The following is a 27,294-nucleotide window of genomic DNA, read 5'->3' as shown; positions in this document are numbered from 1 at the left end:
AGTCAAGTACCCAATTCCTCTTCTAGGTATCCACACTAGAGACTTTCAATAAGAGGCATATAAAGAGGCATTTATAGAAATAATGTTCGTTATAATAGTGTTTGTGATAACAAACCCTTAACCAATCTCAGTGTCCATCAAAAAGAGCTTGATTAAATAAACTACAACAGATTCATACCATAAAATATTTTGCTGCAATTAAGAAGAATGAAGAACATCTCTATATTTTTACTTGAAAAGATCTCCAAATACGTTTTGTTAAGGGAAGTAAAAATCAGCTCAGAATGAAATTTATCACTGTGATAATTACAATGAATTGTTATTTTAATAATTCACTTTAAAGGGTTACAGTGTTAATATTTAGCAATAATATGCATTCATGGTATCCAAAAAGAATCAACTCTTGGAAGAAATGCTTTTAGAACTATACCATCTAAGAGTTTTTAAAAACTGCTTATGAACATTTATGTCTATCATGCACAGGGAAGATGAGTGGATTGGTATTCACCAAACTCCTGAGAGTAAATTCTGGGTAGGTAAATAAAATCTGGATGAGGGTACCAGACAGTTTCATATTTTGCTTCTTCTTTCTGCATAATTTCATCTTTATGAATATGTAGTTATATATTAGCAACATGGTTAGAAAACATAAAATAAAACCTATTAGACTCATGTATAATTTAAATATATTGTGGCTAATTTTTTGAGTGTGTGTTTGTCCTTAGAAAATGAAAATTTGTTTTTTGAAGTCCTAGAAAATATTTTTAAGGTTTATAAAAGATACCAAAGAGGAATTATATACTACATGTCCTCAATTCCAAGACACTGATTTTAAGATACATCATTAATTTAATAATAGTTTTTCAGGGAAAAAGAGAAAATAACACTGAATGTGTAAGATGATTATATGATGCATTTCAACTTCACAAATGTTTTTAGATAAAATGACAATTATAGGGCACCTGGGTGGCTCAGTTAGTTAAGCAACTGCCTTCAGATCCTGGAGTCTCAGGTTCAAGTCCTGCTTCAGGCTGCCTGCTCAGCAGGAAGTCTGCTTCTCCCTCTGGCCCTCCCCCTTCTCATGCTCTCTCTCTCTCTCATAAATAAATAAATAAAATATTTTAAAAAATGACAATTATAATATGCATCACATTTTGCCGAGAGTAGGGAAGTGGAAGCTTAACATTTTCTCCCTTTGATGAATAAATACATGCTTGCAAACTGTTGAAATTCAGCCATATGCCTCTGGTAGGAATATTTACAGCGGAAAAAAAAATCACGGGAAAACCCACTATCCACTACGAAATCTCTACGTGAGTAAAACATATTGCTCCTGAGCGTTACAAGATCTCACCTTATTTGGAAATGGAAATTTGCTTGGTTCCACTTTGCCAGGTGCTGGAATCGCAGAAAGTGGTGGGAGCCAGGTCATCTCCTAAATGGTGGGAAAAAACAAACAGCACTGTAACACAGGGAGTATTTAAAGTCAGTAGCTATCGGAGCCTGCCTTAATAACACCGGGAAGGGAATGAAATGAAGAGATGAATAAAGAATGAAAGGGATTTTTTAAAAAAAAGGATGTGAGATCTGCTTTCATGATCTCTTTTCCTAATTTTACCAACTCTTGGTTCCATGGCTATCCCTATGTTCCCTTTGTATCTTAAAAAGGTCTGCAAGGCTGTCCTATTTTCCCTTCATTTAAGCTCCTGAGTAAAGGGACAACCTAGTAGTAAAAGTTCTATGGGAAACGCTGTACAAAGGGGGCTGCTTCTCTTAGACTCAATCCCACAAAAATTCACAGGGTGTTTCTGTAGGAATGTACAAAATGACTTTAGGGTCATTATGAGAGGAGTCTTTATTTTAGTAGAAACTAGTATTAGGATGAGTTTCCAATAAGCCCCACACAACACTTTGGTGTTCATAAAAATTTCCTTCAGGGAGAAGTGAAAAAAACAAATCACACGTACGAAATAGAGAGAAAAGGAGGGAGGGAGAGAAATAAATGTCATTTTTATAACACAGTATTAAGAATACAACTTTAGCTCAACACACAATCATCTGTCATCTGCTTTCTGACAGAAACTTTCACTAAACTGTGAGAGAAGGGGAGCGCTGTTTATAAACTTGCAGTTTTCTTCTTCAGTTCCATCTCCTGGAAGGTACCTGCATTTACTAAATGATTGTATAATTAAATTGGATCAATCAATTTCTGATTACCAGCAAACTTACTTGGAGTTTACAGATAAGTTTTGACCCCCCCCCCTTTTTTAATTTCCTTCCACTTTCAAACCTAAGCAAGCATAGAAGCAGTAGTTGATCCATTTTAGGAAAAGTGAGAAACTCCTTTTAGGTGAAGACATCTTCTCACCTCCCTTGGGGAAAAGGGATTCTGTCAGGTTTTTCAAATCAAAGAGATTCTTAAGAGTGGTCTTGTGCCTTTAAAAAAAAATATTTATTTATTTATTTATTAATTATTTTTATTTTTATTAACATATAATGTATTATTTGTTTCCAGGGTACAGGTCTGTGAATCATCAGTCTTATACAATTCACAGCACTCACCACAGCACATACCCTCCCCAATGTCCATAACCCAGCCATCCTATCCAACACCCTCCCTTTTAGCAGCCCTCAGTTTATTTCCTGAGATTAAGAGTCTCTTACGGTTTGCCTCCTTCCCCAGTGCCATCTTGTTTCATTTTTCCCTCCCTACCCCCCACGACCCCCGACCCTGTCTCTCAAATTCCTCATATCAGAGAGATCATATGATAATTGGCTTTCTCTGATTGACTTATGTCACTTAGCATAATACCCTCTAGTTCCACCCATGTCATTGCAAATGGTAAGATTTTGGGGGTTTTGATGGCTGCATAGTATTCCTGTGTGTGTGTGTGTGTGTGTGTGTGTGTGTGTGTGTGTGTGTACACCACATCTTCTTTATCCATTCATCTGTTGACAGACAGCTAGGCTCTTTCCATAGTTTGGCTATGTGGACACTGCTGCTATAAACATTCAGGTGCACCTTTTTTTTTTTTTTTAAGGTAACTCTCCTCCTTCAGCTCCTTGGATAGTGCAGAGCCACACAGAGAGGGAGCAGAGGGGAAGGTCAAATCCACCTGGAAGGATTTACTTATCATCTCTGGCCCATCTTGACACCTGCGCCATAGGTGGGTTAAGCTCGTAGGCATTTGAGATGTTTCCTCCATTCTGCTATTACAGAGGTCTCGCCAATGGAAAGCAAAGGAAGATCCAGTGACCTTCTCTATCCCTCTCTGCTCTTATCTCTGCTTCCCAAAGCCCCAAGTATCTTCCCATTCTATCCTGTATCTATCCCTGTTGTCTCTTTGGAGGAGGCTGTTAAGCAGGACTGCCGAGTTTGTGTCCAGGAACAAAGTGGGTGCTCAGTATATTTTTGAATGAATGCCAAATTGAATAGTATCTCTGCAATATCTCTGCCATCCTAATCACACCTTTTAATCTGAATTACTTTAATAGCTCCCTTACTGGTTCTGTTTCTTTTGTTATTGATCAATCCACTACACGCCAGCCAACTCAATTTCCCTAGACTGCAGATGCAGACAAAAAGCTTCACTGCTCCAAAATCTTCACATACCATTATATATATATAACAATATGATGGTGACCATGGCCATGATGTCTCCTGTTGTGCTTTGCAGTTTTCAGAGCACTTCCATACAAGTTTTTTTTTTATTAAGATTTTATTTATTTATTTGAGAGAGAGACACACAGTGAGAAAGGGACCACAAACAGGGGGAGTGGGAGAAGGAAGAGCAGGCTTCCCGCTGAGCAGGGTCTCAACTCCAGGACCCTGTGATCATGACCTGAGCCAAAGGCAAATGCTTCACAACTGAGTCACCCAGGTGGCTAATTTAAAAACTTAACAAATTTTTAAATTCACACTCAACCTTTAATCACCACTACACCCATACTGCAGGTGAGGGAGTCAAAGCTTAAAGAGATGAACTGACTTGCCCAAGTTCACTGAATTCATAATGTCACCACTGAAATTTGCACATATATCTCATACTTCCAGCCCAGTATTTGTTTTTCACTCCACTACATTTGCTCTCAAAGACCTCACCCTCTTATTCAAGAACTTCTACGAGGTCCTGGTTTTCAGCCTTGTGTCTTTTTTGCTAGTCTACATGCACTCTGTGTATAAGGGAAACTACAGTCTTTGTTTTCACTTACACTATACTCTTTGCATGTGAATGCCCTATTCTTATATGCTTTTTGGGTTTCTATCCACTCGTGAAGGCTCATTTCAAACATCATCTATGTCTTGAGGCCTTTGCTGATTCCCCTTCTACTCCAATATGATACAACAATTTTCTTCTCATGCTCCTCCAATGTACTTATTTTTCTCTCTCATAGTAAAGGTCAGATTCTTTTTTGTGTTCAGTTTTATGAGTATACACCTCAGTCTGCACAAAACCATTTCTCCCTCTTCTGATATCCCTCCTCCAAAGCAGAACAGAAATCATACTTTAGAATCTCAGCAATCTCTTTCAATAACATTCAGATCTATTAAACATAATCCTGTAAAGATGGACTCAAAATTTCTTCAGAGAGGGACACTGCCTACTTATCGTTGTGAAGACTGAAGCACATTATATACTAAGCACTCAAAATTAACTCGTTGAATTAACTGCCCATATTTCAATGCAAAATTACTACCTTTATTTTAATTCTAGCTAAGTATTTCCATGTGACTTTTCCATCTGCTAAATATATGAAGGAAGGGTAAAGACAACAGGGTTGCTTAAAACATTTAAGTCTTTAGAATTTCCAAAAACATAAGAATTCTTTACATGAACTATTTAAATGTATACTTTAGATTATTTTTACTTCCTCTTCTGTCACTTACTAGTTCAGTGAGCTTAGGTAAATCACATCTTCAGTAAACTGCAGTGATTTCAAACCACAGACTTAGGAATCAATCAAACCTCAGCTTGTGGTATTTTATTTTTTATTTTTTTAAAGATTTTATTTATTTACTTGATAGACAGAGATCACATAGGCAGAGAGGCAGGCAGAGAGAGAAGGGGGGAAGCAGGCTCCCTGCCGAGCAGAGAGCCCGACGCGGGGCTCGATCCCAGGATCCTGGGATCATGACCTGTGCTTTAAGCCACTGAGCCACCCAGGTGCCCCAGCTTGTGGTATTTTAGAACCAGAGGAAATAGAGATGTTAACAATCTTAAAGTTTAATCATGAAAATTAAATGAGATAATACATTTAAAGAGCATAGTATAGGTTCCCTTATGTTTCATCATTCAATAAAAGACAGTACTGATTAAAACCAAACTGAGTTTCAGAATTCTTATCTCTAAAATGAGAAACAGAATTTCTTTATGAGCTTTAGATATTGGAAAATTGAGATGAGAGAATATATGGGAAAGGTTTTTTTTTTTTTTTTTTAAGATTTTATTTGTTTTTGAGAGAGAGAGAGAACACAAGCAGGGGGTAAGGGCAGAGGGAGGAGCAGACTTCCTACTGAGCAGGGAGTCTGATGCAGGACTTGATCCCAGGACCCTGGTATCACGATCTGAGCCAAAGGCAGATGCTTAACTGACTGAGCCACCCAGGCACCCTAGGAAAGTGTTTTTATAAAAAAATGAAGCATTATGCAAATGTAACCTATAATTAACCTAATAATGATTAATACAAACTGTGTAGTATTAAAACAGAAAGTTATTTAAAGCAATTATTATGATCCCTAAGTATATTCTGTACTCTACACTGGAGAAAATATCCCTAAGCTTTCTCATGGGAACAGAGCCTTGACATAATAACAATGAGATAAGATTTGGTTTAAAAAAAAAGTGCTTAATTTGTACCTTATTTCTTGTAGTTTAAAATGTAAACAAAGGTAAAGTTTTTCATAACTGCTAAAATTTCACTTAGTCTATCTCACAGCATTCTCACAGGAAAGATTCCTGTCTGTTGTCAGGTGGTCAATCCCGTGCCACTGTGTCCACTGTTCCCCACCCTCACTCATGCTCCTGACTTCTCTCGTCTTAACCAGTCCTTCAACACTGCACTGTTCCTCCTTCCCCCACTTGGCTGTCCAGTAGCTACTTCCCTGACCACAGGCTGTGAGTTTATCTAAGACAGGATGAAAATAGAATGTAAGGCCAACTACTCCAGAGTTTAGGGAGCTACCTTCTGACCTTCTAAAGTCCCTTGCCACTTCTTTGATCTGTCTGCCTTTGTTCCTCTTTGATTTCTTGTCCCTTAGGAATGAGGTCACACCCTATTCCTCAACACTAAGAGGGCCCCAGTTTTGAGTTTGGGTTCCTTAGCCAAATGGTAGGATTCGGAATCAGACATATCTGTCTTAACACAGCCTCACCAGTACCATTTCTCTAAGCAGATGTCTAGTTACCCAAGGGACATATTTCAGGGTGTCTTCTTATTTTTTAGATAAGCTTCAAATGCCAAGTCTCTTTATAGTAAATACACTCACTTTTCTGCTAAATGAAGGAACAGATGGTTAAATGATAACAGTATAGAATACTGCATTTCATTAACTGTCAAACTTTTCTCTATCCTCTATATAACAGTTTTCAGAAGGTCATGGGATACATGAGCCAGTGTCCGTTTTCATGTCTACTATCCAGCAAGCTTGACCCTGAGTCCCAGGAATCCAGAACATCAAGGTGAGCAGACTTTCATGTACTCATTTTACATAACCCTCTCCCTTCTATGTAGCTACCAACTTACTCTGGCATCACCTGCATCTGCCTATCTGAGGATAAATGGTCAGAGGTTTGGGGATCTATTCATTACACAGTGTGACTCTTTGTTATTTGAGGTGAGAAGAAATGAAAGTTGAATTTTAGTCTGAAATCTTGAGAGTTCAATATGTATATATTGTAGTATAAAGATCTGCACAGTATATTTAGTTTGCAAATAAATTAGAAAAATTCTGAACAATATTTAAATTTTCCTATTAAAATCAGCGAATAGAGAAATAATTTCCCTGGTCTCTCTCCCTGTCTACTGTCGCCCCACTACAATCTATCTTGATCACTGTCAACGAAGTGTTTTATTTAAAATAGTTACTACACTGCACTTGCTCAAAAGCTCCCAAGGACTCTGGTCCAAGCATTCAAGATGCTCTGTCATATGGCGCCATCAAGAAACACTGCAGTGTTACTGCTTGCTACTTTTCTATATGGTCCTCCCCTCCTCCCTGCCAGATGGGCTTACTTCTTGTCCTGCCCTATGTTTTCCTGTCCTGACATTTTCTGTTTTTCCTTTCATGTTACTCCAACTTCACTTACCTCTTCCTTCTTTTTTAAAAAAGATTTATTTATTTGAGAGAGAGAGAGAGCGAGTGAGCGAGAGAGTGTGGAGGGACTAGGGGCAGAGGAAGAGGGAGAGAGAGAATCTTAAGCAGACTCCCTGCAAAGCAGGGAGCCCAAAGCGGAGCTCAATCTCACGATCCTGAGATCATGACCTGAGCTGAAATCAAGGATTGGATGCTTAATGACTCAGCCATCCAGGCACCCCTTACCTCTTCCTTCTTTCTCATGCCTTGTCTCCTTACAAAAGTCACTGACCAGTGTGATCCTTAGCAAGCACTCTGCATTACATAGGACCTGTGTTCCTTATTTCACATTTCCACGCTACCTGGGGCTGTGAGTTTATCTTTCATGTGTTACCACTATCAGACTAAACATTTTTTAAACCCCTATTAGTTTAGAACCTCTTTGAGGGAAGGGATTGTGCCTTTGAAACTCTCTTGTAGCTCTTTGGAGGCCTAGCACAATGGATAAAATAATAGGAATTCGTTTAACTTCTCTGGGATTCTCTTTTCTCTCCTTTTAAAATGATGGCACCAATAAGCTATACTTGTCCTACCAAATACATATGATGGCTGCCAGAATCAGGAGAGACTGAAATTCTTCTTTCTCTTTCAGCAATGTTTCAACAGCTGCTGCCAACTCTGAGGTCTGCTAAAAAGGGGTGTCTATCCCCACAGGCCTGGCAAATGACCACAGCTAACTCCAGAATTCTTTGTGCTCAGAAACTCACTCTTTTCAAAATAAAACACGGGATTAATTCTGTCACTTGGGAATAAAAATATAAAATGCCAAAGTCAATTTTTATACGTGGCAGTGGCTGCTGCAGATCAGAGCATTACTTTGTTTTCAGTTTCCGTATCCGAATAATCCCTCAGCTTTTCAGTTCTTTCACACGTATTATTCATGTTATGACACTCTTCTCAGATAAGTGCTGCCAACAACAGAACAGTGTAATTTTTATTACACTGCATATCCTTTAAATGTGGGTAGCTAACAAGAGCACTGTGTCTGGTGAAGGGAAACGCTGCTGCAGGCCCATACCTGGGAGTCAGAGCACCAGCCCTCGAGTAAGAAAAATCGGAAGAAGCACCCTTATTCTTTCCTCACAAGGGTGGGGAGTGCATTCTAACTGTCAGTCCATCCCTGGGCTTTATTTTATTTTTTTTAAAGATTTAATTTAATTTATTTATTTGAGAGAGAGAGAGAGAGAGAGAAGAGAGAGCAAGCAGAGAGAGAGCATGAGCATGGGGAGGCATAGAGGAAGAGAGAGACGTATATCCCTGCCAAAGGCAGCCCGACACGGGGCTCGATCCCAGGACCCTGAGATCATGACCTGAGCGGAAGGCAGATGCTTAACTGAGTAAGTCACCCAGACGCCTGCATCCCTGGACTTCAACAGACTCCAGGGTCAGACTTGAAGGCTGGGCAGATTGGGGCTCCAAACAAGAAGGCTGAAGTTACCCCCTAAATCAACAAAAATTCAAGAACATCCTCATTTTGTTACTATAGAAGAAGGACCTAGAGTCTGCAAAATAATAGTAAATATAGTGTATTCATGTCCATTAAGAATAACAACGATCATTATTTTGATGGAAATACTACTCATGGAAAGCTTTTAGAAAAACAGTGCTTGCTGGAAAAGAAAAGCACCTTCTGTTTTTTTATAGTACAGCTTCGGCTACTAAAATTACAAGTAAGCAAATGACCAATAAAAATGTCTAACTGCAGCATTACCAAAAATCATAGTGAAAACTTGTTTCTTTATTTTGAAAACTCAGGAATATGTCCAATTTGAACTAAAATTGATCTGAGAGGGGGATTCCCAGGAGCCATATCTATATTTTCTGGTCTCCTCCATGTCCCCTGGATGGGAGAATCTCAGATTGGAACACTAACTAATCTCAGCCAGTGCTTTCTAAAAATTTTTATTTTTTTAAATTAACATATAATGTATTATTTGTTTCAGGGGTACAGGTCTGTGGTTCATCAGTCTTATAGCATTCACAGTGCTCACCAGCCAGTACTTTCTAACTTAAGCCTATCCCCTGGCTCTCAATGAGGTTGATCACCAATGGATAAAGGATGCACCACATAGTAAAGATTAATGGAATCAAATTGAGAAAGTTTTCAAATCAGCTTTCACAGACTGAGCAAGACAAAGAGAACACGTGTATTAGATAAAAATATGACCCCACGGGCTTATGGTGGGGATGGAAAAACACAAAAGTAAGCCTTCAAACTGGAAATTCCAAGGTGGCCTGAAGGGTGTGCATCACACTTCCTCCTCGGGCCATAAGATTTTCAGTTCTCCCATGCCCACATAGTGTCTGGCCTTTCCTTACTTCCTTCACATGTAAAGAGTGACTGCTTTTAAGGAAATCCATCCTGTGTACTACAGACCCATCTCATCTCCCTGACTTCAGCATCCCTGAAAACTCTGGACTCTCCAACGAAACGGTAAGAGCTCGGACAGAAGCCAAGATACAATGGCTATTCCAAAAAAAATTATTTCATGCTCTGGCATGAAATTCATTTTAGACTTTTCTGAAATTCATTTTAGACTTTTCTGAAGATTTCTTGTTCTAGATGCAGCTTTACCGTTTTCAAGTTTTCTTTTGGGGCATGAAGGTGGATGTGACCTGTCTTATTCTCTTGTTCCTCTGTGTCAAGTGCATTCTGTCTTATCTACTAACTTGGGGCCTTCTGGAATAAGAACCATACATTTTATAATTCATTTTTAGATTTGCCTGGCTTTCAATATTCATTCTTCCCCCTGGGCTTAAAAATATCTCAATTCCTCTTCTTTAACTGTGGATTGTTTCTAGAATTGAACATTGTGCTAAAATAATAAAAGTAGTAAAATCTGGGGCACCTGGGTGGCTCAGTCGGTTAAGCATCTGCCTTTGGCTCAGGTCATGATCTCAGAGTCCTAGGATCCAGCCCTGTGTCTGGCTCCCTGCTCAGCAGGGAGTCTGCTTCTCCCTTTCCTCTGCTGGTCCCCCTTACATATGCATGCGGGCGCATGCTTGCTCTCTCTCGCTTTCTCTCTTTGATAAATAAAAAAGTCAAAAAAAAAAAGTAGTAAAATCTACTTTGGGTTCTCAGAATTTAAAGAAGAGGGTTTTAATGTTGAGTATACAGCTGCAGGAACTTAATGACTCTTGTTAAACCCAGGTGACAACTTCACTCCCGAGTTCCTGCTGCAACACACAGACACCTGCCAGTTTCCTGCGCTCTTAAGAGCCTTGTGCTCCTGTTGATAAGCACTGATTAGTCTAACTTTAAAAGACGGTTTAAAAAAATAAAGTGTTGGAGGCAGTAAGAGGATTTCCCAAATTCTGAATGTGAGGCTGGTATTTTCCTGTATCATTTCTAAGAATAAGTCATATTAAGTCTCGGTTTAGAAGAACTGAGGCAAATTCCTGACCAGCTCGTAACAAAGGTCGTTTTATTAATGTTATCATTGTCACCTTATTTTTGATCTACATAATATCTTTTCGTGATAGCACAAACACCAGAAATAAGCCCTGTTAGTAGACGTACAGATTGTAATTAATTTCAGAACTAGCTGTGTTTTGCAACAATGAAACAGCTCTTTCATATGTGTCTAAGGGTAGAGAAGGTATTATTTGGGACAGAGAGAAAGACTATGGAAGCCAGAAGTGTAAGAGGGTGATAATTACATTCTTGTCCATGTTTTCCTTTTACCATGTTGCCCAACCCAATTCCACAGACAGATAATCAGAAATGTGCATTTGACAAAATCCCTCAATTCCAGAGAAGAGGAATGTCAGAACAAAACAGGTTTGGAGTCAGCATCTGGGAAACCATGTGTCATCTTGGCCCTGCTGTGAACTGGCAGAATGACCCTGGGCAGTTTTGCTTTGCTGATTACTGATGTCCTTGTCTGTGAATTGGTGTTAATCACCCTATCTTGCAGGATTACTAAAAGGGTTAGTGACAGACAAAGTACCCAGCACAGCGTCTGGCATGAAGTGGGTGCCCTCGGAAGGTGATCACTGCTGTTATCACTACTTTTATAATTAGTGTTGGCAGCTTTTGGCTTGGACTTTGGGAAGAGAAGGGGATGACTATAGGAGAAGACATTTATGAATTTGTTTTTTAATCTATTTCACTCCATTAATTATTTAATATTTAACTGGTTAATTATTCATAGTCAAATAGAAGGCATAATGAAAGTGTGCTTATTAAACAATAATTTGCTTCCCTCACTCCCTTTGCCACTAGGGCACCATGTGCACAGAGGGGAGGGGGTACTGTCACATCATCTGGTATTTTTCTTAAATGGGACAATTACTAGTAAGCAGAATGCATTCTCTTTCCAAAAGTTGGTTTGGGTTTCTTAAGAGTTAGAAGCTTCGTCTTTATGCCTACAGACTACCCCTGGCCAACAGTTAGGGCAGTTCAGCTGGTACGCTGACTTGAGAGCTCTTCTATGAAGACCTGATGGAGCCAATGGGAAAAGGTGAATACAGGGGTGGAAAGCAATCTGGTCACAGGGGCGGGAGTCGGCCTAGAGGCAGGGCACAGAGCAAAGCAGGCAGTCTGGACAAGAAGAGACCTTGAGAGCCACTGGGGCTCAGATAAAAAAATCCCTGGTAGAGTAGGCTGTCCGATTCCCCAGAGGGAAGGCAAGTCTCAGCAGCTGTGGCGCCCTTAGCACAACCTTGCTAATGGGGCACATCTTTCTCCCTTTCAAGCCCTTTCCCAGCTAAGTTCCCCTCCACCACGCAGGTTTCTATGAACTTCACTCAAGTATTTCTTCTCAATTTGAGAGGTGATTTATAGAAATCACTGAGTGGCACCACCCTAGTCTAGCAGGGATGTCTCTTCATCTTAGGAATGAATGTAAAAGGCAGGATGATTTTATAGAAGACGGGAAATGTCTCCTGACATACTCCAGATACAGACAGCCAAATCCAGAGGAGGAGGGAAAGCTGGGGAGACTGGAAGAAACCATCTTTTTTGTTTTCTTTTTAAACCACGAGGTCAAAATATCCTCAAATTGGAGAAGCAAAAGATCAAAATATTTCCCCCCGGAAGTTCATAGGTCTGCGAGAAAAGAGAAGTTAGGGCCAAAATGAAAACAGGAGGATAACCACTTTTATTAGAAAAAAAGCAACAAGAAAGACTGGGTTAGTAGAGCCTGGTAAAGAGCTTACCCCTTGGGAAAAGATATTCCTTGAGAACACAGAATGAAGATAAAAGAGGCAGGCACCAAATTAATGATGTCTTAGGAAGATAAGACCCTGAACTCAGATGCTGTGTCTTTAAATGGGGAAAGAAAAGAACTTAAGGCAATGAGGAAGCAAAGATGATCTCACAGATGTCTCCATGGGGAGAAAGTGAGAAAGAAGGTTCAGAATACGCAAAAGCAAATGGACAATCTACAAATTTGAGACAGATGTTTCTATTCCTTGATCCTTGCTGACAATACCAGGCATAGTTTCCTGTCTTGAGAAGGGGTCTGCAATCATGCTGAATAGTTTATGACTTAGTTAGACCAATCAATTCAGCTTCCACTAGTGCATCCAGATGTCCATTCAACTGAACTAATTTCTGAGCATCCACTGTGTGGTGTAAGGCAATGCAAATGTCCTGGGGATAAAACATGGAATACAACAGACATGGAACAGTGAGTACCGTGGGGCAGACAAACAATGCATGGTGAACAATGTAAATACAATGCATCCATGTTCCTCATGGTTGCCATGTTTTTGTTTCTGGTTTTATTTCTCATGGAGAAATGCCCATCCTGGCCTTAACAGATGCTGCTCAAGGAATCATATTCCTCATGGTTACTCCATTGGTCTCATGTGTCTAAGAGGTTTGGCAAAAAAAAAAAAAAGAAAGAAAGAAAGAAAAAGAAGCCTAAGTTGCTGTGTCAGACGTCCAAGGGCCTGCCTTGTGGAAAAACCATTATAGGTAGCTTATGGAGACAAGCAACCACAATTAGGGTCCACTAGTTAAAGCTACCAGGAAGAGTTTGATTTTTATAAACTTTCTAACAATTTCTGACAATATTCCACAGGTGCTTTGTGCTAAGCATTGCTTTAGTGCTGGAGACAGAGCTGCAAATGTGGTCCCTGTCCTCACGGATGCTATATTCTGGCAAAAGTGAGATAGACAGTAACCATGTATGCAACTTTATACAGCATTATATAACATAACAACACAATGCAGTTTAAGTCAGCATAAGAACCATTAAAACTACTCAGTGGTAAACTGGCTGTTTCTTAAAACGGTGAGCTGCTAGGGCACCTCAGTGGCTCAGTGACTTAAAGCTTCTGCCTTCGGCTCAGGTCATGATCCCAGGGTCCTGGGATCGAGCCCTGCATCGGGCTCTCTGCTCAGCAGCGAGCCTGCTTCCCCCCCTCTCTCTCTGCCTGCCTCTCTGTCAATAAATAAACATCTTTTTAAAAAAATGGTGAGCTGCTTATCATGGAAGTATTTGAAATCATAACAACGAGGAGTCTCTGGAATACCTACTTCTTTCTGACTTTTGTGGGGGTACATGGGGAGACATGAGGCAAACCTTGACCTCTTTGTCCGTCTCTATTTGTGACTTGGTGAAGTTCTTAACTGCACCTGTATTCTCTGCTAGGCTAAGGACACATGATTTCACTTTAAGTTTTAATTTAATTGAAAAATTATCTTCATTGCATCTTTCTGCTTACATAAATAATATATGCTTCTTGTTCAAAAGTTAAACGTTGCAAAAGTACAAAATGCAGGAAAGTGAAAGTCACCCAGGATCCCAACACCTATGGTTAATGTCCACAGTGAACAGTTTTAAGTGCCAGGTACTTATCCAATTTATATATATATACATATATATATATGTGTGTGTGTGTGTGTATATATATGTATGTATATACACACACATACACACTAACATGGGGATTATACATATATATATTTTTTTGATTTTATTTATTCGACAGACAGAGATCACAAGTAGGCAGAGAGGCAGGCAGAGAGAGAGAGGAGGAAGCAGGCTCCCTGCCAAGCAGAGAGCCCAATGTGGGGCTCGATCCCAGGACCCTGGGATCATGACCTGAGCCGAAGGCAGAGGCTTAACCCACTGAGCCACCCAGGCGCCCCATACATATATTTTTAATGAGGTCATACTGTTTGGTGACTTTATCTTTTTCATTTCTCATTTCTTCTTTTCCAACACAATATATAAATGTATCCTCTTTTGAAAGGCTATACAGACAATCCACTGCCTGGAAGTATAGTTTGTTCTACCTGGAAATATTATACCTTATTTAATCAACTGATGGAGAGTTGATTTGTTGCCTTTTTTTTTTTTTTTTTTTACTATAAACCACACTTTGGCAAAAATCCTCGTACATCGGTCTTCTCATGGTTGTGTATGTCTTCCAGTATAAATTACTTGTACAGAATTTCTAGGTCAAACGGCATAAATATTTTAAGGGCTAATATATTGTCAAATTGATCTCCAAAAATGGTCTATTTATTTACATATCCTATAACAGTATATGAAAGTGACTGTTTCTAAACACCTTTATTAATACTCTTTTTAAAAGTCATATTTGCAGTGGCTTCTAGACCAAGATGGCCACTTAGGAGGCTACTGAATTTCGCTCCTTTCACAGACACACTGAATATACATCTACACATGGAGCACTCTCCTCTGAGAGAAATCCAGGAACTAGATAAGCGAATCCTACATATCAAGTGACAGACAAAATATACACATTGAAACAGGTAGAAAAGACTGAGACTCATGTTATTAATCCCATTCCTAGAACAGCATATACTTGGGAGGGAACCCCCAAGTCCCAGCTTCTCTCTGAGGAGCACAGGGTCTGGGTCACAAATTTGGCACTCCAAATTTGAAGGCTGCCACCTGAGGAATGCCCCCAAATCACCTAACTCCAATAGTCCATAGGGCTCACATTCATGAGGATTATAGAAAACAAAGAGGCAGTCTTTAAAGGATGCAGGAGCATTTGCATCTATACACCTGGGCACAGTGCAGAGGCGGCAGACAGACAAAAATGCCCATTTCCTAGTTTCACCCTGGAAGGAGTAAGAATATATACTTTCTCTGTGAGAGGGACTGGCTTCTGATCAACATACATCTAAGTGCTAACTACAGTCCTCCCTTTTGGGACCCTGAGAAGTCTTGGGACACTCTCAACTACTGGGAGCCACTAAGAGCAAAAATGGCAGCTTGGACAATCACAAATGTTTGAGCAGTAGTCAAGAGCTTGAGCTCGGCTGGTTAATGAGATTCATCTCCTATACAATACAAGTCTGTCAAGCCAGGGAGAGGTGTCTGTTTTAACTAATGTGCAGAAACAAACACAGACTATCTCAGAAATGAAGAAACAGGGAAGTATGTTCCAAAGAAAAGAACAAGATAGAACAAGATAAATCTCCAGAAACTAATCTTAATGAAGTACAGAGAAGTGATTTACCCAATAGAAGGTTCAGAATAATGTCCATAACCATGCTCATTGAGGTCAGGAAATTAATTTATGAACAAATAATCTCAACAAAGAGACAGAAAATATTAAAAAGTATGAAAAAAATCACAAAGTTGAAGAATGTAATAACTGAATTGGGAAAAAAAAATCTAATAGAAGGATTCAGCAGCAGACTAAATCAAGAGAAAAAAAAATCAGTGAACTAGATGACAGGGCACTGGAATTTATCTAATAAAAAGTACAAGAAATAAAAAAGAATTAAGATAGCTTAAGGGACTTCTTGGACACTGTTACATGTACATATATACATTATGGGGGTCCTAGAAGGAGAAAAAATGAGAAATGGGCAGAAAACTTGCTCAAATAAATAATCACTGTAAATCTCCCTAAAATGAAAAAGAAACACACACCAAGATCCAGGAATGCCAGAAAGTACCAAAGAAGAACAATCCAAAGAAAGCCATGCTGATGCACATTATAATTAGATTGTCAAAAGCTAAAGACAAAGAGAGAACCTTAAAAGCAGCAAGAAAACTTGTTACATACAAGAGAAACACCATAATATTTCCACAGATTTTTTCAGCAGAAGCCTTGCAGGTCAGAGGTGAGTGGGATGACACAGTCAAAGTGCTGACAGAGAAAAGACAACCTGCCACCTGAGAATACTCTACCTGAAAAAGCCCTTCTATCATCACTAGACCAGTCTTTTAAGAAATGTTTAAGGGAGTTCTTCAAGCTAAAGGGATGCTAATTAATAACATACAAAAATATGAAAGTATAAAACTCACTGGTTAAGGTAAATATGTAGTTAAATTCAGAAAACTCTAATATTATAGTGGTGGTACATAAATTCCTCATAACTCTAGTATAAAGGTTAAAAGACAAAAGTATTAAAATAACTATAATAATTTGTTAATAAGTGTACAATATAATAAAAATGTAAAACTGGAAAAGAGAATGTAAGACCTGATACTATAAAACTCCTAGTATAAAACACAGGGAGTAAACTCCTTGACATTGGTCTTGGGAGTGTTATCTCAGTTTTGACAGAAAAAGCAAAGGCAATAAAAGCAAAAATAAACAAGTGAGACTCTATCAGACTGAAAGCTTCTACACAGCAAAGGAAACATCAACAAAATGAAAAGACAACTTCTGGCACAGGAGACTTCCAAACCACATATCTGATTAAAATCCAAAATATGCAAGGAACTCATACAACCCAAAAGCAAAAAACCAATTAATCCAAAGATCTGAACAGACATTTCATAAAAAAGACATACAGATGGACAACAGGTACATGGAAAGGAGCACAGCATTACTAATCATCAGAAAAATGAGAGTCAAAACCACAATGAACTATCACCTTACATCTGTGAAGATATCTATTATAAAAAAAGACAAGAGATTACAAACACTGGCAAGGATGTAGAGAAGAAGGAACCCTTGTATACTGTTGGTAGGAATGTAAACTGGTACAGCTACTAAGGAAAACAGTATGAAGGTTCCCCAAGAAATTAAATTATAACTATGACATGATTCAATAATCCCACATCTAGGTATATATCTAAAGGAGACAAAATCATTATCTCAAAGAAATATTTTTATTCCCATGTTCATTGCAGCATTATTCATAATAGCCAAAGAATGGAAAAACCTAAGTGTCCATTGATGGATGAATGGAAAAAGAAAGTGTGGTTTGTATATACAATGGAATATTATTCAGCCTTAAAAAGAAGAAAATCTTACCTTTTGTGACAACATGGATTGACCTTGAGGAAATTATGCTAAATAAAATAAGCCAAACAGAGAAAGAAAAATACTATACAGCATTACTATAGGTGGAATCTAAAACAAAACAAAAGTTGAATTCATAGAAACAGAGAGTAGAATGGTGGTTGTCTGGGGTATAGAGAAAATAGGGAGAGCCTGGTAAAAGGGTACCAACTCTCACTATTTATAAGATACATGAAGTGTGAGATCCAAATGCACAGTTGCTAATAATGTAAATACGGTATCATATAACTGAAATTTGCTGAGAATAGAACTTAAAAAAAGGTAAATATGTGAGATGATGGAAGTGTTAACTTCATGGTGGGAATCTTTTCATAATGTATATGTATATCTCATCATCATCATGCTGGTCTCTTAAAATACATTACAATTTTGTCAATTATACCTCAACAAACAACCATTTTTTACCTCACTGCCAATTTTATAGGAAAAGAATCCCTTGAACCATTGCTTTAATTGCATCTCTAATTATTAGTGTAGCATATTTATTAGGTGTCTTCTTTTCCTATTCCTGAAATACCTTTTTGTATCCTTGCCCATTTTGACATCAAAGTATATATTTTTCCTATTGTTGTTTAAAAATCCCTTTGAGTATTTTGGAAATTAGCTCTGTCTCATTTGTCAGATTATCACATAAATACAGTTTCCAATCACATCTGTACGGAAAGAATTCCTGAAGTAAAAATGCATGAGAAAACTTGGAAGGAAAAACAACTCTTGAGAACAAAAGGTGAACAATACAAATTTTATCTCTGAAAAATATTCAATACAATTATCAAAGTATGTGGCAATTTTATTGTATAGCAGCAAACTTGTCTAAATATTGAGACCTGATTGCAAAAGTATTTGTTGTAATAAAAGCCTAAATAGAACAGGATAGTAATATTCCAGCTGAACCAACAGATGTTTGAGTGAGTGTATATGTGTGAGGGGGTGTGCGAATCAGCAGGTAGGTGTGTGTCTAAGTTCATGTGTGACTGCTAGCTACACGATGGGTATGAGGGATCTCACCAGGGTGATGAATGATGTATATAATGATTTATATAATGGTGATGGTGACACAATTCTAAATTTACTATGAACCACTGAATCACACACTGGAAATGGGTTCTTTTTTTTGATATGTAAACTATGCCTCAATAAAGTCATAAAAGGGGGAGTTAGAGAGTGCTCAGTATTAGAGTAGAATAGCAGTACTGAGAAGATAAGGACGTTTTTGACTTAGGGAAGGAGCCACAGAGGAGTAGCAGGTTTCTGACAGAGGGTCTGAACCCACGTAAATGTGGCCCTGATGGTCCTAGGAGTGAGTAACCTGGCTTGACGGGGGCAGCAGGGAGGGTGGTGCCGGGTGGTAGGGAGTGCTCTGCCACAGAGAGAGATGAACCTGGAATAGGTAACAAGCACCCAGATCATGGAAGCCTATAAGGGAGCAATTTAGCCAATGAGGAGATCTAAGCCCGGGGGCCATGACAGGAGTGGTTCTGACAAGAAAGAAGGTTGGCGCTAGTGGGATGTATTGAGAAATTGCTAGAGATGCAAAATCCCAACTAAACAGTTTTAAAATGTTACCTTGCTTAAAGCATATTTATATTTTAAAACTTTATGCTTCAGAGCCCCCAGAAACAAAGAGAAAAACAGTGTGTAAAAAGGTACAGATAAAGCCCTGGACTCAGTATGAGGAGACACTGAGGCTGGTCACAGAGTCATAGGGAACCACAGAACCAGAGGGGTAGGGGATGAGAGCACTTGGCCCAGAGAAGTTATCTGCTCAAGGCCACCAAGTCATTCTGTGGTCACCTAGAATATGAAACTAGGGCTTCTGCATGCTTCAATTTTCTTTCAGTTTGTAAAGTAATGATAAGATCATTTAACTGGGGTTTGATAGAAGTAGAGATACTGTATTTGATATTATTTCATGAGTATGTTACTTGACGTAGAACAAGATGCATCCACAGTATTTCTTTCCTTTTTTTTTTTTTTTAAGATCTTATGTATTTGAGAGAGATAAAGAGCACAAGTGAAGGGGGAGGGAGAAGCAGACTTGCCGCTGAGTGGGAAGCCCAAAGCTGGGCTCAACCCCAGGACCCTAAGATCATGACCTAAGCCAAAGGTAGATGCTTAACCAACTGAGCCACCCAAGGTACCCCATCATTAGCAGTATTTTTTTAATAACAGGACGATATTTTATTTTATTTTTATTATTATGTTATGTTAGTCACCATACAGTACATTAGTTTTTGATGTAGTGTTCCATGATTCGTTGTTTGTGTATAACACTCAGTGCTCCATGCAATACGTGCCTTCCATAACAACCATCACCAGACTAGCCCACCCCCCGCCCCCCTCCCTTCTAAAACCCTTCATTTGTTTCCATAATCTCTCATGGTTCATCTCCCCTTCTGATTCCCCCTGCACTTTCATTTTTCCCTTCCTTCTCATTAGTGGTATTTTTAAAGTGTGAATGTAATCTATATACTATAGCATTATTTGTTCTTAATGTTTCTTACTTGAGCTTGGTCCCAACTTTTCCTACCTTTGGTCCACCAAAAATAAATAAGAAGTGGGACAAGAGAGTGAAAAGGGAAGGGAAAGGAGAAAGCAGAGACCAGAACTAGGTGAAGTGGGCAGGTGAAGACAAGTATGCTAGGAATCAGGACACCTTGCTCTGCCCTTGACCAGGATGTGTGCTTGACTTTGCTGGGTCTTTGGTTTCTCGTCTGTGAACACTGTGAAAAGAAATGCAATAATCAAAGAGTTTTTGAAAGGAGTTAGATGGAGCCTATCCCACTCTACCTCAAGAGCAACTGTGTAAACACATAGCAAGATTCTTGCTGGAAGTTTACACAGAAATTGCCCAGATACATTCAGCTCTTCTGAGTGATAGAAATGGAAAGTATTTATTCTGGAAACCTGTTTTCAATACACAGCCAAGGTCTTAATGTTCTCAGATTCTCTGGCATTTGCCTTTTCGCTCTTCTTTTTATTTCTTTTGTATCTCTTCAGGACGACGTGGTGACAATTTTTAAAAAACTATTTATTTTGATCAGCGTCAAGGCATGGGCTTAAGCCAAGCACCATTTTTACTCCAGAGTTAAACAATCATGCTCCAATTCTCAAATTCCTTCCCCACCCTGGGAAATTTCATGACCAAGTCTCTGACATGTAATTCTAGAACCATCTGCCATAAAATGTAGTTGAACACAAGGAAGTTAGGGCAACTGCAGCTAGGGGAAAGGTCATTAATCCTGATGCCACATTAATCTTCCCTAAACACCTTCTCTATCATACCACCTGCCTCCCTAAGAGTCTCCTCAGTTGAGAGGATCCCTGACTGCCCATTAGAGCAGGTCCCACTTCTCGGTCTTATCTCACGTCCTGCCTCACTGTGACATGTCCAGCATGTTTCTCCTAGGAGTGTTCATTTAGACAAGCCAGGTTCCCCTGGCCACTCACAGTAAGGAGGCTCTGTGCACCTCACCTGCAGGTCTTTGCTAGTGTTCCCCCATCTGCCTTCACTTCCCCATCCACATCCCTACCTGTCCATCCCATATCAGCTCATGACTAACTAACAAGAGCTGTTTTGGATAAAAAACCAAGTAAGGATGTTGGTTCTTCTCTGTTCATCCTCCTTGCTTTCAAGAAGAAAATAGTTCTAGGAATGCCTGAGAGATGACATCATTAGAATGAGTATTTAATTTCCCAAAATGACTTTTGGAAGGACAGTGAATGATGCCTCTAAAAGCATTAAAAATACCCCACATATGAACCTAGCTACTAAGCACATAGTAGGAACTAAATTGACACCCACTAACCTAATTTTACTAACGGTTGTCGTTTGGTTCTGTGCAAATAACTTTAAACTTTAAAATAAATTTGATGCTTTAAAAATTCCAAGTTTCTATAGTCGAACAACAAAACAACACAACAGTAGGAAACACACGAAAAGGCATGGCTACTTCTTGGGAGGAAGGGTAGTGTGGGGAACTTCTAAATTACAATTCTCAGAGGGGTTTCAAATTACATGGAGAAAAAAAGGAATGTACTAGATGTTTCTGGAGTTCTTTATAATTGTATCTTTTTGGCTCCACACAAAGAACCAACAGCAGAATCAGGATTATTTTGGACAAATTTCAAGAAATTAAAACAAAGGTTAAAAAAAAGAAGAACAGAGGTCAGTCTGTTTACCTAGTACAGACAGATGGTTATATTTATGTAGTTAGACTAGTAATGCAGAAAGACTTCCAAAGTTCTACGAAGCACACTTGCCAAGAGAATGCTTCAGGTTGGCAGAAGGTAGAAACCCTGTATTGGGTAAATATTTAGCAACACTGGCAAATTTTTAACACTAATATCTCATTTGCAGTGGAATATGCTTTATGGTCTGAAATCTCTTTCCCCATTCTGTTTTATAAGTGATGATAAAAATCAAAACATAATCACCTGTTGAGGATGAATCCTGCACCTGCGAAACTGTATTTCAAACAAGCCAGCTTCCTAATTACAATGGAGAGGGAACTGGCACAAGGAAGCACACTTTATCCCACCATTCCTGCAGTGGGCTTCAGGCTCTCAGACGAAGGGCTGTTGGTATGACTGCTAAAATCATCTTTTATTACTCCTGTCTGCACAACAAATAGCTTAGTCTGGGGCTCCATGGTAGACTCCAGCCAAAATGAGAGGGCTCAGCGCTGAGGCATCTAATAGCAGCCCCACCTAAGGTAGAAACCAGAGCACCAGGAGTGTCATGATCACAGTCTACAGAACAAGGGAGAGCTGGCTGGTGCAGGGCACGGGGCTGAGCATGGCAAGGGGCATGGCAAGTGGCAAACATGGGCTCCGCTGTAAGGGAACTTATAGTATGACTGGGGAGGTGGGAATCTACAAACACACCTATCCAGAAAAAATACCGTCCCTGTGCATATGTGGCAAGCTCCAAATGTAGGATGGGCGGTGATGCTTGAAACCCAGCAAGGGAGCAGTGCTCACTGTGAGCCGGCGTGTTCAGGGCTCCATGAAGGAGGTGAGCTGTGAGCAAGCCAGGAACAGAAGGTGAGACCTGGGTAATCCTAGGAATAGGCTGATGGGGAACCTGAGCTAGGATGAAGGGATGCGTGGAAGTCAGCAGGGCTCAAGTGGAGAGCGGAGGAGAGTACAGAGCATGGTCTCCATAGGGCTTTGAATGCCAGATTGTGCCATGGAGAGGGGGTGGGTGGTGGTAGGTTATGAGTGTTTGAACCTGGGGTCAGACATGCCAGGTGCTGTTTTGGGCAGAGCAACCCGGCAGTCCTGCGCCAGACAATTTGGATGGGGGACAGTGGGAGAGAAAGAAGGCTTTTAGGAAGAAAAAGCTTTTTAAAACAGTTGAGAAGTAGAATTATAATAGGAGAGGAATGAGGAGGTGATCGGCTCAGGAAATATCAGATGTTTTAGCATCAGAGTCAGGAACTGCTTTTAGAGCACACAGAGTCTGCAGGGCCAACTTCTGACCTTAGATCAGGTTTCTTCCAAGGCAGTTGTAGGAGGGCACAATGCCCAGGCTCAGATGGGTCCTGGTCCCAGCTCTTAGATCCCCGCACAGCCCCGCCCTGCCCCAGGCACCACCAGGTCAGGGCGGGCTCCCCTGTGCTCTCCTGAGTTCTCCAGTTACTACTGCAGATAGGAGTGGACCGGGTCAGTCTGTACTTGAGTTCAGTAAACAAGAAAGATACCAACCTGCCTGATTTATTCAACTGCATTTAGAGGCTTAGTATGGTCTTTGCCTGGCTTCTGGCCATACAGAATGTGTGTAAACCACTGTCCTTCCCCTAAGAAGACTTGCATTGAAATCTGGAGGCCCAGGGAACACACAGCAGTTACTGAACATCACAAAATGGCATGTAATTTATGGCAACCTTATGTATTTTAGATCAGAGGGGCTCTAGGACTTCAGAGACATTCAGAATCTATGACAAAACAATTTTAAAAAGCATAAAGAGCCCCAAAAGGAGCATAGCAGCCTTGCTCTCCCCTTATTGAAGAGTTTAAAACAGGAAGTGTCAGGCTTGGAGGAAGAGGGACTGTGTCTGAATTGACGTACGAAGAGTGAACACAATACGGAGAATGGCTAGTGCGATCACTGGTCACCTTTCACTGCAGTTGTGGTCACAGCTAAAAATTTCCAGCTCAAGGGTGAGATTAGGAAGTTCAGCTCCTTGGGCCACCACTGAGCAGAACACGGATACCTAAGAGATTTTCAAAGGTGCCATGAACCAAATGGTCACTGAGCACCAGGAGCCGCTCCAAGCACTTGCTCTACATTTATCTCATGTTGTTCTCAGAGCCGTGAGGTAAGTGGTACGTGAAAGATGAGGAAACAGAATTTGAGAGGTTAAAGAACTTGCCCAGGGTCACGGAGCCGGGAGGCCAAGGACCAACGCCTCCACCCGCCTCTGAGACACCCTGTCTCTCTGCCTCTTGCTGGTGGAGGAGGGAAGGTGGCTGCTGACAGGGCTCCCATGGCCGTCAACAGATGCCTTCTGTGACTGACCAAGCCCTGGATGCAGCTGTGGAGCAGAGGGGTACAGGGGGATCTCTCAGGTTCCACAGTGAATGCTTCCAGAGGGGACACGGGCCCCATTTTGTCACTCACTCTCTGAAACGTGGAGAATTTGACGGTTCTAGGGAAATCTGCTTTCCACAACTGCAACTTTGTAAGCATAGTTCCCTGCAAGGAACTTGGTGCTTTCCGATAGAGACTGTTGGTAAGGGGGTGTCTGGGCATAAAGTCACCTTTGGCCTAGAGGAAGGGGCCTATAATTTTCTGCCACAGTCAAGTAAGTTGCAGCTTTGGTGCCTCTGTTTACACACTGACATTTATGTGAGGAGAGCTGAGAGTGAGGAGAGCCCATGTGTGTGAGACCTCATGCTAAGTTCCTACACAGCACACAGGCCCTCTCATTTACCTGCCTCCTTCCCAGGAATGTCTTAGGAAAGACCCCAAGAGTGTCCATTCTTTCTGCACAGAGAAAGCCCTCCATTCCTCTAAAACATTGTCTTGGCCCTATCTGGCTGTATGTCTGATACTAGAGTCTCTTCTCTGTGGGCTTTAAATGAGCTGACAAGAGACGGTGGTGGGTGCAACCTCAAGGACCGGCTGTTTGGTACAGTCTGCCCCTGGACTGTGGGTGTCCGCAGACTGACCACCCTGCGTCCTGGGCTTGAGTGCCGAATGGCAGGGGAGTGGTCCGCCAGCTTTTCCTCACAGAGGGAAGACACGGCACTGGACCTGTGCCTCTGCTTTGCCAGGCTGGGTTAAGCATTCCCACTGCCTGGCCTTGCAAGCGTCTCCACTACAGAAAAAGGCTCCTCCTTCAGAACTCTTATATTACCTCAGATACGGATTGCTAGCTTGACACCTCCAGCATCTGGCAGGCTTTCTACTCTGTCCCTTTCTTTCCTGCAGCCTGAAAACTGCAGCCTGAAGAGTTGGTCACTGTTAGGCAACCCCCCTGCAGGCTTGGCCTTCATGCACACGGCCAAGTCAGCCACCTTCACCAGGCCCTCGGGGCTGCACAGAGGAGACACACTGTAGCTGGACACCTGCCCGACGCGGCCCCACGAACTCAGGCTCAGCCCGCACAGCATTAACAGAGCAGACCCCAGCTATTCTTTTAAAATCAGAACCAAAACCTGGAAAAATGAGTTCTAGCGCTGCTAGTTCCAATGGGCAGCTTGCGTGTCTATATGGCCCAGCCCTTGCAGGTCTGTGTCATAAAGACCCGTTTCAGTTGGTTTGCCAGAGAGCAGAGAGCCAAACGCAGAGCAGTGGCTGAAGCACCACAGCCAGAGTAACCCTTGGGCTGGCCACCAGTCCCCTGCTGGGCTTTCCCGCCTCCCCACTGCCTGGGCACGCTTCCCCTTCCTTCCTCTTCATCCAGCCTTCTCCTGTCCCTCTTCCTCCTGGGCGCTCACCTTCTAGAGGTCTGTGGCTTTTCTTGTGCATCTTACACAGTCCCTGGCATGGAGTGAAGGTCCGCAGATGTTGGGACTAGTAAACGTAGGAATGTCCCAATGATACCAGAAAGGGATGAAATGGTGGGTGTCCCAGGGAGGCAGTGACTGGGATGGAAGAAGGGAAATGGAGGCAAGCGGGGAAGATTAATAGCAGATGTAGAAAGCAACAGAAGTATTCATGTACATATCCCCAGTGTGATTCTCCCCAACTCTCAACAGTAACTGGCGGGGACAGGGCTGGCACCTCCATCTTTTCTTTTATGTGAGTATCAGCATGATCCATATGGCTGCCCATCTGTCTGTGTGTCTGTGTGTCTATCTATATATCTATGTATCTATCTGTCAAGAGTGTTTTGTGAGAGCATCTCTGTCAGTATGATAGATGTGCATGTGTGTGTCACACACACACACACACACACACACACACACACACACACAGCTGAGAAAGCCATCTCCATTTTAGCAGTTCCTCCTCAAATATTTCAGGCAAGGATTGTTGTAAACCTATCGCTTTGAGGATTTCTTGACAAGGAAATGACCCTCCCCATTTTTTTTTTTTTTTTTACACTCAGTATCACCTTTAGATGAACATGCCACATTTAATAATCAGGAAAAAAGGACATTGAAAACAGTATAGTCCCTCCTTAGGGATCATCCTGAATTTAACAATGAGAAAAGAGGCACTGAGAAAAATTCTCCCTGGACTCTCACCGATGCAATGGTGGGATGATTCAGGGCCTCTACTGGTGGCTAACTTCACATATCCAGCAGGGATGGTGTTAAGGATCTTAAGTCATTTCCAATTCTAATTGCTACAGAAAAACATGTTGATTACTGACTCCCAGAACTTGGAATTTTAATAGGTTTCGGGGAAAGGAAAAAGATGGTAATGAGGCTCTAAGACATAATTGACCACATATGGTTAGGGCAATAGGCACTTACCATAGAACTTAACTGTATTTCCTATGTGAAAGCTCTTTTTTGCTATTTTTTTGGTCTCAACTGTCTACCTTCATGATTAAAAGAAAGAAAAGAGTAGGAAAGAAAAGATGTTTACGGTTTGCGTGTATCCATGTGTGTATGTGTTTAAGAGAGTCCCATCCTGGAGAACTTGGCCACTTCCTAATAAAGGATGTACTACTGTTGCATTTTTCTGTTACCTCAGCGTCTGAAATTCCTATTATGTTACTTTTACTGGGAACTATGAAATAACTTTTTAAAAACCAAGATAAAAATTCACTATTTTAACCATTTAAAAATGGACAATTCAGTGGGTTTATGTTATTTATGATTTTGTGCAACCGCCATCCACATCTAATCCTAGAATAATTCTGTCATTTCTGTGTCTCGCAAAGAAACCTTGTACCTCTCTAAAGAAGATAAACAAATGGCAAATAAACACATGAAAAGATGTTTGTCATTAGCCATTAGGAAAATAGATCAAAATTATGAGCTACCACTTTCTACTGCTAGAATGGCTAAAGTCATTTAGCCATTTAGCCACAAGCTAAACCTTGTACCTTCCAATTCCATTCTCCTCCCGCCCATGGCAGCCACTATCTAGCTACTTGCTGTCTTGATGGATTTATCTATTCTGGGCATTTCATATAAATGGAAACATACAATATGTGGCCTTTTGTGTCTGGCTTCTTTCACTTAGCATAATGTTTTCTAGGTTCATCCAGGTAGGAGCATGTGTC

At 40.7% G+C, this 27,294-nt stretch overlaps 1 protein-coding gene across 1 annotated transcript in view; it reads right to left on the bottom strand.

Moving 5' to 3' along the window:
* Positions 1 to 27,294, bottom strand: part of AFF3 (ALF transcription elongation factor 3) — a 534,056-nt gene that overhangs the window by 198,943 nt on the left and 307,819 nt on the right. The window contains exon 7 of the mRNA XM_080814081.1: positions 1,355 to 1,435. Within this exon, the coding sequence (XP_080670207.1) occupies positions 1,355 to 1,435 (81 nt within the window). The remainder of the gene's footprint in view (positions 1 to 1,354; positions 1,436 to 27,294) is intronic.

The sequence above is a fragment of the Martes martes genome (assembly GCF_963455335.1).
Source record: "Martes martes genome assembly, chromosome: 9".
In the NCBI taxonomy this organism is placed as follows: Eukaryota; Metazoa; Chordata; class Mammalia; order Carnivora; family Mustelidae; genus Martes; species Martes martes.
Note: the sequence above shows the minus strand (reverse complement) of the source record. Positions and strands in the feature narration are given on the sequence as shown.